This window comes from Canis lupus, chromosome 20 (genome assembly GCF_003254725.2).
Source record: "Canis lupus dingo isolate Sandy chromosome 20, ASM325472v2, whole genome shotgun sequence".
Lineage (NCBI taxonomy): Eukaryota > Metazoa > Chordata > Mammalia > Carnivora > Canidae > Canis > Canis lupus.
The window spans coordinates 55640320-55655572 of NC_064262.1; the positions used below are offsets into that span (position 1 = coordinate 55640320).

At 56.9% G+C, this 15253-nt stretch overlaps 2 protein-coding genes across 2 annotated transcripts; one reads left to right on the top strand and one right to left on the bottom strand.

Moving 5' to 3' along the window:
• The first annotated feature begins 2907 nt into the window (after positions 1-2907).
• LOC112666970 (small nuclear ribonucleoprotein-associated protein B) lies at positions 2908-3605 on the top strand. The gene is given in 3 exon segments (XM_035702933.2): positions 2908-2975; positions 2977-3208; positions 3210-3605. Coding segments are annotated over 3 exon segments (678 nt in total). The 5' UTR covers positions 2908-2925.
• A 5384-nt stretch (positions 3606-8989) lies between these two features.
• On the bottom strand, positions 8990-14618 carry SHD (Src homology 2 domain containing transforming protein D). Its single transcript, XM_025457029.3, has 6 exons — positions 14081-14618; positions 12936-13041; positions 12667-12855; positions 11665-11788; positions 10429-10548; positions 8990-9409 (listed from the first exon to the last, which is right to left on the bottom strand). Exons 1-6 carry the CDS (start codon positions 14375-14377, stop codon positions 9223-9225), a joined length of 1023 nt encoding a protein of 340 aa, XP_025312814.1. The 5' UTR covers positions 14378-14618; the 3' UTR covers positions 8990-9222.
• Between the last annotated feature and the right edge of the window lie 635 nt (positions 14619-15253).

Here is a 15253-nt window from a genome sequence, read left to right on the forward strand (position 1 = left end):
TGCTCTGCTAGGTAGGGCCTGTTTCTCTCTGGTACTCAGAACCTCACAAGGGTTGAAAGGTTCTAGCAGGATCCTCAGAGTGGGTCCCTAGGGTGAATCTCACACCACGACCTACACACCCAACTGGTGTGAGCTGGCCACGCTGGCCTCTCTCATCTCCACCCTCTGCCACATTCGCTTTCTCCCCCTTGTCCAGCCTGCCAGCTTTTCTTTCTTTATTCCTTCCTTCCTCCTTCCTTCCTTCCTTCCTTCCTCCTCCCTCCCTCCCTCCCTCCCTCCCTCCCTCCCTCCTTCCTTCCTTCCTTCCTTCTTCCTTCCTTCCTTCCTTCCTTCCTCTTCTCTCTCTCTTTCCCAGCACACCAAAGTTGATACCACCCCCAGGCCCTTGCACCTGCTGTTCCCTCTGCCCAGAACACTCCTCCCTGGATCTCATCTCTCTAGCATCAATGGCAATGGCACCTCAAAGGCCAGAAACTTGATCCAAATGCACCCCTTCTGGGGGCTCTGACCTCAGATTTCTCATGACCCAAAGCAAACTCTCCTACTCCAGCCCTGCTTCTCCATCAGGGTCCTCCGTCTTGGCCAAAAAGCCACTGCCATTCACAGGGTCCCTGAGGCTAAAACCCTCTTTCCGTCTCTCAGTGTAAGTCCACGCAGCTCTTCTGGGGGCAATGTTCAAAATATATTCAGATTCTGACCGCTTTTTTCCAGGATCCAAGTCCTGGTACACCCAGCCACCTGGACCCCCTGACCCCACAGTCCATTCTTACCGCAGCAGTCAGGGTGATCTTTTTAAAATTTTTTTTTTTTATGATAGTCACAGAGAGAGAGAGAGGCAGAGACACAGGCAGAGGGAGAAGCAGGCTCCATGCACCGGGAGCCCGATGTGGGACTCGATCCCGGGTCTCCAGGATCGCGCCCTGGGCCAAAGGCAGGCGCCAAACCACTGCGCCACCCAGGGATCCCCCTGGGGTGATCTTTTTAAAACTTAAATGGGGGTGTGGGGCGCCTGGGTGGCTCAGTTGGTTGAGCGTCCGACTCTTGATTTCAGCTCAGGTCATGATCTCATAGGTCATGAGACCGTGAGATGGAGCCCTGGGTAGGGGCTCCCCACTTAGCGAGGGGTCTGCTTGGAATTCTCTCTTCCTCTGCGCCTCCCCCTGCTGGCATGCTCTTTCTCTCTGGAATAAATAAAATAAATTAAAAAAAAAATAAATTGGACCCCGCCCCACCCCCACCCTGTGGTCTGCAAAGCATGTGTAAGCCGTCCTCTGTCCAATTCCCCTCCTCCTTCTCTCCCCTTCACTCACTCTGCTCCAGCCACAAGGGCCTCCTTGCTCTTTCTCCAACACACCAGCCGTGGTTGTGCCCCAGGGCCTTTGCGTGGGCTACTCCCTCTGCCTGGAGTGCTCTTTCTCCATATTTTCCTTTCTTCCCACGACTGGCTACTTCTTACCATTCAGATCCCCATTCAAATATCACCTCCTCTGAGAAGCCTTCCCTGACCACCCTCCATTCTCTCTCACCTCATCCTCATCCTCCATCAGGATTCTCACTTTACTGACTTTCTGTGTGTCTCTCCTCCCAGACTGTCAGCTCTGGGGGTGGGTGGGCAGGGGCAGGACTTTCTGTCTGTCTTCATCACCCCTGTGTCTGTGTCCCTGGTGTTCAGAACACCAGGCCTGGCACAAGCAAGGCAATATTTGTGTGCTGAGAACTGGACTTGTCACAGAGTCCTTGAAATCTCACAAGTGCCAAAAGAAAGTTAAACCCATTTCACAGATGAAGACTTTGGGCCTCAGTGAGCCATGACCTTGCAAAGATCACATAGCCTTATCGCTGTAGGCTCACTAGGGGATTCACACACACACACACACACACACACACACACACACACAAGCCTTACTTCTTATCCCCTAGTCCTGCAAGGAGCCAAAGGCCTGACAGTGCAGCAGGAGCCCACGTGGCTGCAGGTGACACAGGGCAGCCAGGTGACCTTGGCCTGCCAGGTGATGCAGTCCCAAGCATCTCTGTTGGGTGGGGCCAAGGATGGTGTTTTCTTGTGTAAGCCACATGTCATCAATCGCAGCCTCCGCCTGGGGGTCTGTGGGCCCCAGAAGCAGCCTTCCTGGAAGCTGCGTGGCAATCTCACCCTGCGGCTGGACCACATGAGCCTCAATGACAGTGGGGACTACACATGCTGGGTGGCCGTGGAGATTTCTGAGTTGGAGGTGGCTGAGGCCAATGGCATGCAGCTTCTGGTGGAGAAAGGTATGGGAGCAAAGGTATGGCTTTTGCAACTCAGATGGTCTTAAGATCTAAAATCTCAAACTCCGGGATCCCTGAGTGGCGCAGCGGTTTGGCGCCTGCCTTTGGCCCAGGGCGCAATCCTGGAGACCCGGGATCGAATCCCATGTCGGGCTCCCGGTGCATGGAGCCTGCTTCTCCCTCTGCCTGTGTCTCTGCCTCTCTCTCTCTCTCTGTGTGACTATCATAAAAAAAAAATAAATAAAATTAAAAAAAATAAAAATAAAAAAAAATAAAATCTCAAACTCCTAGAAACATAAACTCCAAATTCTTCAAATTAGATTCTTAGAAATCCTGCAAACTCAAGAACATCAGAATCTAGAATCACAGAATCAAAGATATGCTGGAACTTATGATTCTAGACCAGGACTCAGCAAACATTCTCTAAAGGGCCACAGAGTAAATGTTTTCTGCTTCGTGGACCAGACGCTCTCTGCTGCAACTACTCCACTCCGCTGCTGTAGCGAAGCCGCCCTAGGCTGGACGGGCGCGGATGGGTGGGGCCGGTTTCCAATAAAACTTTACTTAAGAGTGGCGGGCATCTAGGCCTCTGCTGCGGGCAATCCGGCGGGAATCAGCCATCAGAACCGCCACAAAACTGTGGGCAAGAGCAGCAAGATGCTGATGCTGCAACACATCGACTATAGGATGAGGTCATCCTACAAGACGGCAGATCTTCATTGGCACCTTCAAGGCTTTTGACAAGCATATGAATTTGATCCTCTGTGACTGTGATGAGTTCAGGAAGATGAAGCCAAAGAACTCAAAACAAGCAGAAAGAGAAGAGAAGCGAGTCCTCGGTCTGGTGCTGCTTTGGGGGGAGAACCTGGTCTCAATGACGGTAGAGGAACCTCCTCCCAAAGTTACTGGCATTGCCCGAGTGCCACTTGCTGGAGCTGCCGGGGGGTCCAGGGATCAGCAGGGCTGCTGGCAGAGGAATTTCAGCTGGTGTTCCAATGCCCCAGGCTCCTGCAGGACTTGCAGGGCCAGTCCCAGGGGTTGGTGGGCCGTCCCAGCAGGTGATGATCCCACAGGGAAGAGGCACTGTGGCTGCTGCTGCAGCTGCTGCCACCACCAGCATTGCAGGGGCCCCGACCCAGTACCCACCCCGCCGTGGGGGTCCTCCTCCACTGATGGGCCGGGGGACACCGCCTCCAGGCATGATGGGCCCACCACCTGGCATGAGGCCTCCCATGGGCCTGGTTCCTCCTGGTTGAGGAACTCTGATGGGCATGCCCCCCCGCGCCGCCCCCCCGGGATGTGGCCCCCTCCCCCCGGGCATGTGAGGCCTCCTTTGACCCTTGACCACAGAGTTATGGAAGTAGCTCCACAGAGACAGAGGCGTGGGCCCGATTATCACAGACCTGTTTGTTATGCCATTGTTCTCGGGGTCTCACAGGATTGTCTGGTTTCCCTTTCGGGGCCCCCTCCCCCAGGAATGCGCCCACCAAGGCCCTAGACTCATCTTGGCCCTCCTCAGCTCCCTGCCTGTTTCCTGTCAGGCTGTACAGAGTCCTTTTACTTCCTCGTAGCCTGTGAAACTAGTTTATAATAAACTCTTAAGAATACTGTAAGTGTAAAAAAATTTTTTATTTAAAAAAAACAGGCAGTGGGCCTAATTGGATCCATAGGCAGTAGTTTGCTGAGCACTGTTCCAGAATATCACAATCATAAAGACTCCTGAATACATGTAATTCTGGAGTTTTGATGGAAAACAATCCCATAACATTTTTTAAAAATGTGTTATTAAAGTATACATACAGGAAAAAAGCGTATATTGTAAGTGGCCAGCTTAATGGATATCTAGATCCGTCTGGGCTGCTCTAACAAGTTACTGCACCCCAGGTGGTTTATAGACAGCAGAAACTTTTTTCTCATCAGTCTGGAGGCTGTAAATCCAAGATCAGGGCAGCAGCATGGTTGTGTTCGGGTGAGGACCTTCATCCTGCTTCAACATTGGTGCCGATCCCTGTCCTCACATGGAGGAAGAGGCAGGGCTCTGTCGGGCTCCCTGCAGCTCCCTCTGCCTGTCTCTCTCTCTCTCTCTCTCTCTCTCTCTCTCTCTCTCTGTGTGTCTCTCATGAATAATAAACCAACCAATCAATCAATCAATCTTAAAAAAAGAAACAACGCTCATCCCCTTCGTGGGCCTTCACCCTCTGGACTTCATCACCTTCTGAGGTCCAACCTCCTCGTTCCATCACCTCCAGGGGTTAGGACTCGACACAGGGATTGTGGGGGACACATATTCAGACCACAGCACTGGATTTTCACAGCCTGAGCTCACCCCTGAACCACCACCCAGCTAAAGAAACCGTATTTCCCGCCTCCTAGGCCCCTTTCCCCCCACCCAGGCATACACGCAGGATCCCGACGACCAGCTGCACAGACGTATTTTGCCCGGCTTTGTGCGCTACCTCAGGGGAGTCAGAGAGCATTCTCTCTTGTGTCTGGCTTCTCTCATTCAACACTGAATCTTCCACTCAACCAGAGGATGCGTCCATCCTGGTCACCCAGCAGTGGATCGTCCTTTCTCTTTGTGGTGGACCCACTGCCACCCATCAATCCAATTTCCTGCGGATGGGCACTTGGGCAGTGTCCAGTTGTTGGGAATCTCAAATAAGGCCGCAGTGAACAATTTACAACCTGCCTTTGGTCAACATCTGTACACATTTTTGTTGCGCCTCAGGCAATTCTAAAATCTCCAGCCGCAAAATAGAATCTTGCAGTTCTAGAATCCTAGGGACGGAACATTCTAGGCTCTTAGGATTACAGCGTTCTCAGTGGGGAATATTGCTCCTACGGGGGCAGGAATTGGTTCTTGGGGACCAATGAAAATTCTACTTTCTTACGTATAAAGCATAGATGTATGGATAGTACATAAAGAGATTTACACTCTGTGGTTCTAAAGTGTCATGGGAACACAAAGTAAGACTTTAAAAATCTCTTTAGGGGGACGATATTGAAAAAAGGTTGAGAAATACTGACACAAGGGAATAGATGATTCAAGAACGTTAGAATCGCAGTATCTGAAATATTTTAAATAGCCTTTTAGAATTTTTCAGGACAGATAACTCTAGAATTCAAGAATCTACACTGAAAGCCATGGACTCTCAAGGCTGGAAGGCATTTCCGAGATCAGCTAAGCCACCTGCCTCCATTTAGAGAGGAGAAAGCCTCTGAGGCCCACAGAAGGGCAAGACACGTCCAGCCATGTACACGAGCCAGGGACGCATCCAGCTTTCTGGAAAGCCCAGCTCATACTGCCCCCCTCACTCTGCGTGACTTCCCACTTTGGGCCAAACCCTGCATCGGGTTGGGAGACTCACTCCAGCTGGCCCAGATGGGGCTCCTGCTCTCTTGCTGACTCCTGAGGGCCTCGGCAGAGATGCCCACTCCTCTCCAGTTGGTAGGACCCTCCCACCACCGGCCTCCATGCCAGTACGTTCTGGCTGTCCTGACTGCCCCCACCTACTAGTAATGAGAGGGCCAATTACCAATTAGCAGAATCTGGGTAACAGAGGCACCAGGCTGTGCATTGTTGGCATCTGCAGGGATGCGGGCAGGCGTGCATCCAGCTCCACACAGCTGCCTCTCCCCTCCCCTCCCGGCCAGCTGATCAGCAGCCTCCGGGGACCAATGCCAACTTTAAAACATGCAAGATGGGGATCCCTGGGTGGCACAGCGGTTTGGCGCCTGCCTTTGGCCCAGGGCGCAATCCTGGAGACCCGGGATCGAGTCCCACGTCGGGCTCCTGGTGCATGGAGCCTGCTTCTCCCTCTGCCTGTGTCTCTGCGCCTCTCTCTCTCTCTGTGACTATCATAAATAAATAAAAAAAAATTTAAAAAAAAATAAAAAATAAAAAAATAAAATAAAATAAAACATGCAAGATGAAGAGGTCAGGGGCCCTGGGCCTCATCTTAGTCACACCAGGAGTCTTTGGCTGGAGTTTATATCAATTACACAGACCTGGAAACATGTCTCCACTCTGCTGTTCACTGGCTGTGTGACCTTGGGCAAGTTATCCGACCCTTCTGTGCCTGTTTCCTTAGCTATGGGTTATGTGAATTTGTTTTTTTTTTTTAATATTTATTTATGATAGTCACAGAGAGAGAGAGAGGCAGAGACACAGGCAGAGGGAGAAGCAGGCTCCATGCACCAGGAGCCTGATGTGGGATTCGATCCCGGGTCTCCGGGATCGCGCCCTGGGCCAAAGGCAGGCACCAAACCGCTGCGCCACCCAGGGATCCCTTTTTTTTTTTTTTTTTTTTTTTTAATTTTGGGTTATGTGAATTTGAAGTAATTATATCTAAATAGTTTATTACAGGGTCTAGAACATGATAAGTCCTCAGTAAACTTAAGTGATTATTTTATGTCTATTATCCTGTTTATTCGAGACGACTCAAAAGTTCAGGCCGGTATAAGCTGTTTCTTGCTTTCTCTTTCTTTTGTCTTTCTTTTTTTCCCCCTGAAACAGAGAAGGAAAGGGGAGCTGAGGTGAGCAACACCTTCTTCAAAGTGGGGCACTGTTGCTGCCTGGTTGTGTAACCCCGGGCAAGTGACTCAGGCTGAGACTCAGTTTCCTTGTATGAAAAATGGGCCTGACAGCAGAGATGAGCTCAAAACACAGGATCCTGGAGCTCACGGAGGGGATGATGGAGCTCATGATGTCAGTGCTGGGGCTTATAGGATGACAGGGCTTGTGTGGGGAATGGCGGAGACTCTCAGGGGCGTGATGGGGCTCATGACAAGGATGGTGGAGCTCAGGATGAAAAAAAATCCATTTGGCGATGATTTTACAACACTCGAGCAAGGCAGAAATGGGTTGCCACACTTTTCAGAAGAGGAAACAGGCCCCGAGGGACACCTGCCCGGACTCACGCAGCATGGCTGGGGCGGAATCCTGAGGTCTCACGTGGGGTAGGGGGGCGGAGGCTGGACTCGAAGGTGAGCACCCCTGAGACACAGGTTTCTCCTGTGCAGATGGCCTGAGCTCCAACCAGACCTCCAGGGACTCGGGTGAGCCCCGCCCATCGCCCCCGCCCCCCAGGACGCCCCACCCATCGCCCCGCCCCTTCAGGCCGCCCCGCACTCCCCTCCCCAGGACTCCAGGTGGCGCCGCCGTGGGCAGGGGGCGTGTCCGTGGCCGCGGAGCGCGGGGGTCTGGGGACCCAGGTAACCGCGCAGGTGGCGGGGAGGGCGGCTCTTGGCTCCCCCCGGCGATCTTGCCCCCGCGTGGTGGAGGCGGGAACTGCAGCTACTGGACGGGGACGCCGGCCCCTTCTGGAAGGGGGCAGGTGGGGCTGGGGGGGTGCGGGCGAGACCGGGAATAACTGGAGAGGTCCGGCCCCTACGCTCATGTTTTGCAGAAGCCCAGGTAGGCTGGGGAGAGCCAGGCTGTCTCGTGTGATTCTCCGCTCTTATTCTGCGTCGTCCGTCCCTCCCACCTGCAGGGCATCCCCTCTACGGTCCCTCCCACCTGCAGGGCATCCCCTCTACGGTGACGTCTTTTACCGGCCCCGGGGGGCAGGGGCGCGGGGGAGGGGGCCCAAAGACGCGCAGCCGTGGCGTGCGGAGGGGAAGGTGCTGGACATCCCCAGGCCGAACCAGGAGGGTCAGGGTCGATCTCCCAACCCCCCCCCCCGCCCACCCACCCTTCCATCCCTCCCACCCACCCGCGACCTCTCAGCCCCCAGGAGCGCCTGGCCCAGAAGCCTTCCCCCAGCCCCAGGCCCAGGTCGGCTCACCCCATATCTGCTGTCGTCTCCCCTGAACCGCGCCCCTCTGGGCCACAGAGGCCAAGAGGGCTCCTGGAAGTGGGGAGAAGAAGAGAAATCCCAGGAAAGACCCCCTCCCTCCAACGGCCACGTGAAAATGTGACTGATTTCCAAGAGTCAGGGAGTCCAACAGCCCAGCCCAAGACCCCGGCCTCATTACCAGGACGCTGGATTCCTCCCTCACCCCCAGAGCACTCCATAAAGGCTCATAAAGGAAAGCCAGATTTTGTGATTTGAGGGAGTGTTAAAGCTATCTGGGGGGCCGTCTGGGGGCTCCTGAGCCCCAGGACGGCTGAAGGGGTCCGCCGTGGTGAGGGGGCTTTGTGATGACTGGTCAGCGCCCCACTCTCGTCCTCGGAGGCTCATGTCCAATTAGCAGAGAAGTGATGGCGGGCGACCCCCACGCAGCACCTGGAGCTGGAAGCACCACCCGTCCCTGGGTGGGTTTGGAGATGGAGGGTGACTGACGGGAGACATCGGCCCCGGGTCTCCTGCCCGACTGTCACCTTGAAGTGACACCAGCTGGGCTCAACTCCCCTCCCCCACTTCTGCTGTTTCCATGGGGACAGATGTCCTTTCCGCAGCAGCATCAGGCCGTGGCTGCCCGCCTGTCCCGGTGCGAGGGAGGGGCGGGTGGGGGCAGGGCCGGCCTGAGAGCCTCCCCCCTCGGTTTCTCCATCTTTGTATCTGTCGGTATCAGCTGCGTCTCCGACCTCACTGGCTCTCTCCCTGCCTACCCCTACCCCTTACTGGTGGTCCCCCGCTGTGAGCAAGTCAGGCTTCACCCCATGGGGCTCATCCCGGGGGGAGCTGGGGATGCCCCCCCACCACAAGGGTCTAAGGGTCACTCCCCCTCTTCTTTCCCCAGGGCCGGGATCCCCACCTCCCAGAAAGGACACTTGAAACACACAATAACTTATTTATTTTCCAGGCCAGAGGAGTGCTTGGAGACACAATCCTGGAACCTAGAACCCAAGAGAAGGCAGAGAAGGCAGCTCTGATGAAGAGCCGGGGCCTGGAGGCGAAGCGAGTCTCTCCCCCTCCCTCCGGCCTCCTCCAGGACTGGAAAGACCTCCAGCGTTTGTGGCCAGTAAATCTGGGCCCACGTGGTGCAGGGCAGGGGCCGAAGGTCCTGGGGTCAGGGGGTCTGCGTGACCACCGGGTACAGCAGGGCCAGATGCTCAGCGCCCTGCACGGGCAGCGGCCGGGAGCTGTAGTGGAGGACCAGTTCCGGCACGCTGGCGAAGGGGCCGCTGTGCTGCCCCAGCACGAACTGGCTCTCTCGGGTCCGTGCGAACTTCAGGTGCAGGAAGCCCTGGCTGCTCCTGGGGGACAGGCGTCACAGAGTGCCTTGATCACCCCAGACCTGCTCAGGCTCTCCGGCCCTAAAGCTCCCCTCCACACACACACTCATGGCCCCAGAAGCTGGGGCCTGGCATTCCCAAATATTTCCAGAAATCGGCCTTTCGGGTGCCAAACCATGGGCTTGGTCCACATCGGCAGGGACGTGCCTGTCGGCTCTGAAGGCAGGCTGGAGGTCCTGCACGTTTCCTCCAAACCTGAGCCCTTGCACTACGCTTCCTGGGCGCCCCACGGGTTAGCCCTCGGTCTGGGGTCCCTCTCCTTTCTTCCCTTTCTGGTGAGTGGAATGACATTGAGCCTGGGAATGATCTTGCCATCATTAATATGGATGAAACGCTTCCTGTTGCCAGGGCACTAGTCTCAACAATTCTTTGTGTGTGTGTGTGTGTGTGTGTGTGTGTGATTTAATCGTGGCAGTATTAACACAAAGTAGGTGCTATTCGTAGCCTCATTTCATAGATGGGAAAAGCAAGGCCCAGAGAGGCCGAGTAATTTAGCAAAGACAACACAGCTGCAGAGTGGCAGAGGCAGGATTTAAACTGATTCTCAAAGTCCTCTGCAATCTTGTCCTTTTATGAATCTCACACTCAGATGCCTTGTCAAATTGGGGGGCTTGTTATAATCAGACACAGTAAGAATCTGAGGCAGAGAAGCTCGTAGAATCAGGATCTCAAACTCAAATGCCCACAGGGTCACTCGGAGATTCTGGTCCCGAGAGACGCAAATGGATATACTTCAACTTTTGGACTGGGGGGTCGGGGGGTTTGAAGGAAATACCTAGTTTCCCACCTCACCCACATTCTAGATCTAAGGTATGGCTTCCACTCCACCTTCTTGCATACCCCCGGTGACAAGGTGCTCATTCCCTATTGAAATCCTGCCTCTGGCCTCCCTGGAAGCCCCACCCACTGGCTGCTGGAGCCACCCTCTGCTCCCAGGTAGTCCGGTGAACCTCGGTCCCTTCAGGGGGCTGGGGCCTCACCTGAGGGACAGGGAGCAGTCCTGGGGACTGGTCTCGCTGAGACGCACGAGGTAGCTGCCTGCCTTGCAGAGAGACAGGAGGTTCTCGGCATCTGCCCGACTCAGTGGGCCGTGAAACCACCTAGGGGGTGGGGGCAGATGTCTCTTAAAAGGCGATCCCCGCAGATGCACCCTGGGGTGGGGTGCAGGCCCAGTCCGGTTCCAGGACTTGTGACCTCCAGGCAAACAAGTGAGAACAATCCCCCGGGTTTCTCAGGGGGAGCCTGGTTTTCAGGCAGACAGTTTTCCCTGTCAGGCAGCTGAGCCCAGGCCCATTGGGGCTGTTCCCTCCGGGTTACTAGACACACCTGACCTTGACCTTCACTGGCTCCCCAAGGCTAGGTCCCCCTTGTCCTGTTTCCACTTCCCCTTGAGCGAATCCCTTGCATCTGGCTTTCTCCAGATTTGCCACATCCTGCGTCCCCACCCGCCTGCACCATCCTTTACTGAATATTTCCATTGCGCGTGCTCACAGTGAGCTTCGCAGTTGCGAGCCAGGTCTCACAGACAGAGGAGCGCCAAACAGACTTCGCGGGTTTTGTATTGAAAAAAAAAAATTGAACAGAGCAACAACTTCTCCCCCTGTGCCTCGCTGTCCCCAACCCCCAGCAGTCAGTTGTGCCCTCGGGCCCAGCGCAGTGGGCTTTTAGGGAGTTCCTGGAGGAACTGGGAGGTTGGAAAGAAGACCCAGGCCCTCCCAGCTGGTGCAGCTCACTCCAGCCCAACGCTGGGACTCCCCCCTCAAAACCCTGTCGCCTCCTACTTCCATCCCAAGATCCCCTGGGGGTGAGGATGAGTTCTGTCTCTTTACTCTCGGGCTCGCTCGTGGGCATTATCCAAGTGAACGGAGGACATCCACCCTTTTAGTCTGTTTGAGCTGGACGCCGTCTTGGGGGTTTTGAGCCCTAGGTTCAGAGAGGTTAAGGGACTCGCCCAAAGCTGCACAGCCAAGAGATGCAGAGCAGAGACTGGAACCCAGAATCTGATGCCAGAGGAATGAGACACCCTTTGATTCTGCTTCGTACCTAGCTAGGTGTCCGACACACGGCAGGCTCTGGCACCCAATGAAGATGAGTTGAAGACCGGAATGAAGCGAATGAATGAGTTGTTAATTCCCCCAACACCCCCCCACCCAGTCCGAGGAGTCTGCAGCTGGGATGGGATGGGGAGGGATTCCACCGTCAGCTTCCCCACTCACGGCTGTTTCTCCAGGGGCAGGGCCGGGTCCACGCGCTCAGCGGCCTGGGGACTCCTGGACGGGGGTCTCCGGAGCTCTTTGGCAGAGCCTGGGGTCCTTTCCCACTCGGGACTGTCAAACTGCACTGGAGGGGGACGGTCAGAGAAGGCAGTGTTAAGTCCAACCCACCTGGGAGGGCTTCCTGAAGAAGGGGTGTGGTCACTCCTCTGAGCCTGGTGTCCTGAGGGCAGGGGCCAGTCCGTGGGGGACAGAGAGGGACAGAACGGAGAGCAGGATGCTGGTTCTGCACAGTCTGGCCAAGTCCTAGATCTGTACTCCACCCCCCAGCCCCACCCCCACCCCAAGATACGGGTAGACAGATAGAGCCAGGCACCGAGCCCTCCGGGTCCCTCCCAGCCACACAACTTCTGAGGCCAAACTGGGTTCGCACAGCTCTTCCTGGCCCACGTTATTGTATTTCTTAAAGCTGCCCGTGTTGCTACCTTTTTTACAGAAGAGGAAACTGAGATCACAGACTTGTCCAGGCTTCCCCAACTCAGCACTTGACCCCAAGTCCACCTAAATGATAGCTGCTAAGAAATGTTACCCTGACCCCCGACAGCGCCTCTAGCACTGTTTACATGACCCCTGTTCTGTAGGTGCTGTAATGACCCCCATTTGATGGGTGAGGGCACCAAGACTAAAAGATAAAGCACCTTGCCCCAGTAAGTGACACAAATCCAGGTCTACCCTGATGCCAAAGCCTATCCCTGCACTACCGGTGCTCTAGAGGAATTTCTGTCTTCAGGGGAAGATACAAGTTGTCCTAGGAAGAGAAATGTATGATGATCAGCCATTCACACTTTAGCGAGAATGCACAAAAATGACCACAGTGTCACAGCGGCAGGTGATTGGGGTCTACTTTGTAAGTTGAATCAGAGACTATGACCAGAGCAGACAATGGAAGGACATGGACACTCAGGGCCTGTGGAGGGAGGGTCAAGGCCTGGGGCAGAGGGGCACCTGCAAATGCCTTGGAGATGTGGTCTTTCTTCCACTCCCAGGGCTGGTCGTACTCATCCGCTGGCCGCTCGTCCTCCTGAGGCAGCCGGCTCTGGCGAGGTCTCCTCCCGGAAGGGGCCCCATCTCCTGGGTCTTGGTCCTGCTCCTCGTAGGGAGTGTCATACAGCTGAACCCCCTTGCATGGCAGGTCTGGGGGCATCAAGAACACTGGTCAGCTCCCACACCCACCAGGGGCCTCCGCCCCCATCCCCCCAGCCCTGCTCTCGCACCGCTCACGGCCCGCTGGGCATCATAGGGCTCCATGTAGCCGTCATCTGACGGTGGCGGATGAGGCTGAGCATCAAAGGGGTCTGAGTATTCCGTGTCGAGTTCCAACTGGAGAGAGAAGAAGGGAGTGGCAAGGGCTGGGGGGCAACCAAGCCCAGCCATGGAACCCCCTCCCCGGGGATGGCGCACCTCTCTGGGTTGGCTACCCCTTCCCCTCCACGAAGCTCATTTCCTCCTCCGGGGCAGGGAGTCCTCTCCCCCACCCACCAGGATTTGCACACAGATGCCAGCTTCCCCGGCTCCCTGCGGTTCTGACCCTCCTCGACACCCCACCTCTGTTAAAACAGACAATTGTAACGTCTATCAGCTGCCAGCGCTTCACATGTGTTTCCTTGTAATGCCAACACCCAGTGAGCACATTATCCCCATTTTACAGATGGAAAAAACAAGGCACAGAGAGGGTAAGTGACTTGCTAAGGGTCACACAGCTGGTAAGTAAGAGGCAGGGCTTCATCCCAGGTGGTCTGCTTCCCAGGGTCCCTGCCTCCTCCTTCCTTCCTCTGTCCTCCTAAACACTGCCCCACACAGCCTTGTGGGACCCCCCTCAAATCCTGTCTCTATGGAGGGTTGGGGGACGACTCCCTGATCCTCTAGGGAAAATATTGAAAAAAAAAAAAAAAAAAGCATGGGCATTGGAGGCAGACCTGTGTCAAGGTTTAACAAGCTAGGGCCATGTGACCTTGGGCCAGTTGCTTGTCTTCTGTGAGCCTCAGTTTCCACTTCTGTGAAATGGGAGTAGTAACAGAGGAGGGGCATCGTGGTTGAGGGTGCTCCAGGGCTCGCTAGGGGAGTGACTCAGATCTGAGCAGAGGGGACTAAGGGTTAGGAGCAGGGGGACAGGAGGACAGGAGGGCAGGAGGACAGGAGGACAGGAGGACAAAGCAGGGCAGAGAGGTAGTGGGACAGCCAGTGCTGCGCCCTGGGAAGGGCCACATACCGAGCTCCCTCTAGCAGGTGGAGGACGGGGGCGTCTCTGGAGGTGCCCTGGCCTGCCCCATAAAACAAGCTCCCCACATCCCGGGAGCCCAGCCTGGCCCTCCCCGCCCAGCGTCCTGGGGCCGCCCAAGCTTGGGCGGGAGCCACGCACCTCTTCCCCGGGGCCGCCCAGCAAGACCTTGGCTCTGGCCATGTCCGCAGCCTCCACCTTGATGAGCCGGTGCTTGGGAGAGTCGTACTTGGCGTCTCCGGGACCCTTGCAGTCCCCGGGGCCCGCAGGGTCCGGCTCCAGGCGGCTGTCTGAGTCCTCGTAGGGGTCCTCGAAGTCCAGATCCTTCTGCTCCCGGTAGGCCCTCAGAATGTCGCTCTCCGTGTAGTCGGGGGTGGGCGGCTGCGGAGGGGGCCTCCGGCCGCCAAAGCTCAGGTAGTCCCGTAGCCACTTGGCCATCTGTGCGTGTGTCACGCCGAAGCTGGCCACTGTCGGGGGGGCACCCACATGCCCCCTTGCCAACCCCCCTTTCTTCTCCGCAGAGTCCCCAGGGAGGAGGAGGAGGTGGAGAGGAGGAGAGGGAGGAGGAAGGAACGGGAGGGGGAAGATCAGGTGTGTCCCCGGGCTGGGCTCAGAAGGCGGTGGAAAGAGGAGAAAAGAGGGAGACAGAAGAGAGAGGGAGGGGAGGAAGGGAGCCAAAGTCCGCCTCAGCCCGGCTCCGCAAGGGCGGGCGGGGAGGGGGCGCCCCGCGGGGCCCTGAACGCCGAGCGCCGGGGGGTCGGGCCCGGGCGCGGGGCATCCAAGGAAGCGCGCGGAGTTTCCGCGGGAAGCGCGGTCCCCGCGCGCGGCTCGGCCGCCCGCCGCCTCCGGGAAGCTGCGGGATTCGCTTCTGCGGCCCGGAGGGGGGGGGCGGGGGGCGCCCCCAGCCCCGGCTCAGCCCGGACGCCTGGGTTCTCAGCGCAGCGGGCGGGCTCCCCCGGGGCGCGGGCGCCGCGCGCAAAGTTGGGCGGCGGGGACGGTGACCCCCGCGCGGCGCATCCTTTGTTGCGCTCGTCTCCGCTCGGGGGGAGCCCGGGTCCCGCAGCCCCCGGCCCGGCCGCCTCGATCCGGCCCCGGCCTCCCGCACAAAGGGAAATAAAACCTCCTCCAATCCCCCTTCACGCTTTCGGAGAGACTTTCCCCGCCGCGGCCGGGAGGTGGGACTTTGGGGAGGGGGCGCGCGGGCGGACGCCCCAGCCCCTGGCGGCCCCTGGCGGCCCCCGGCCGCGTCCCGGGCGGCGACGTCAAGGCTTCCCCGCCTCCCCCGCCGCGGCTTCCCCCGCCCCTCCGCTCCCC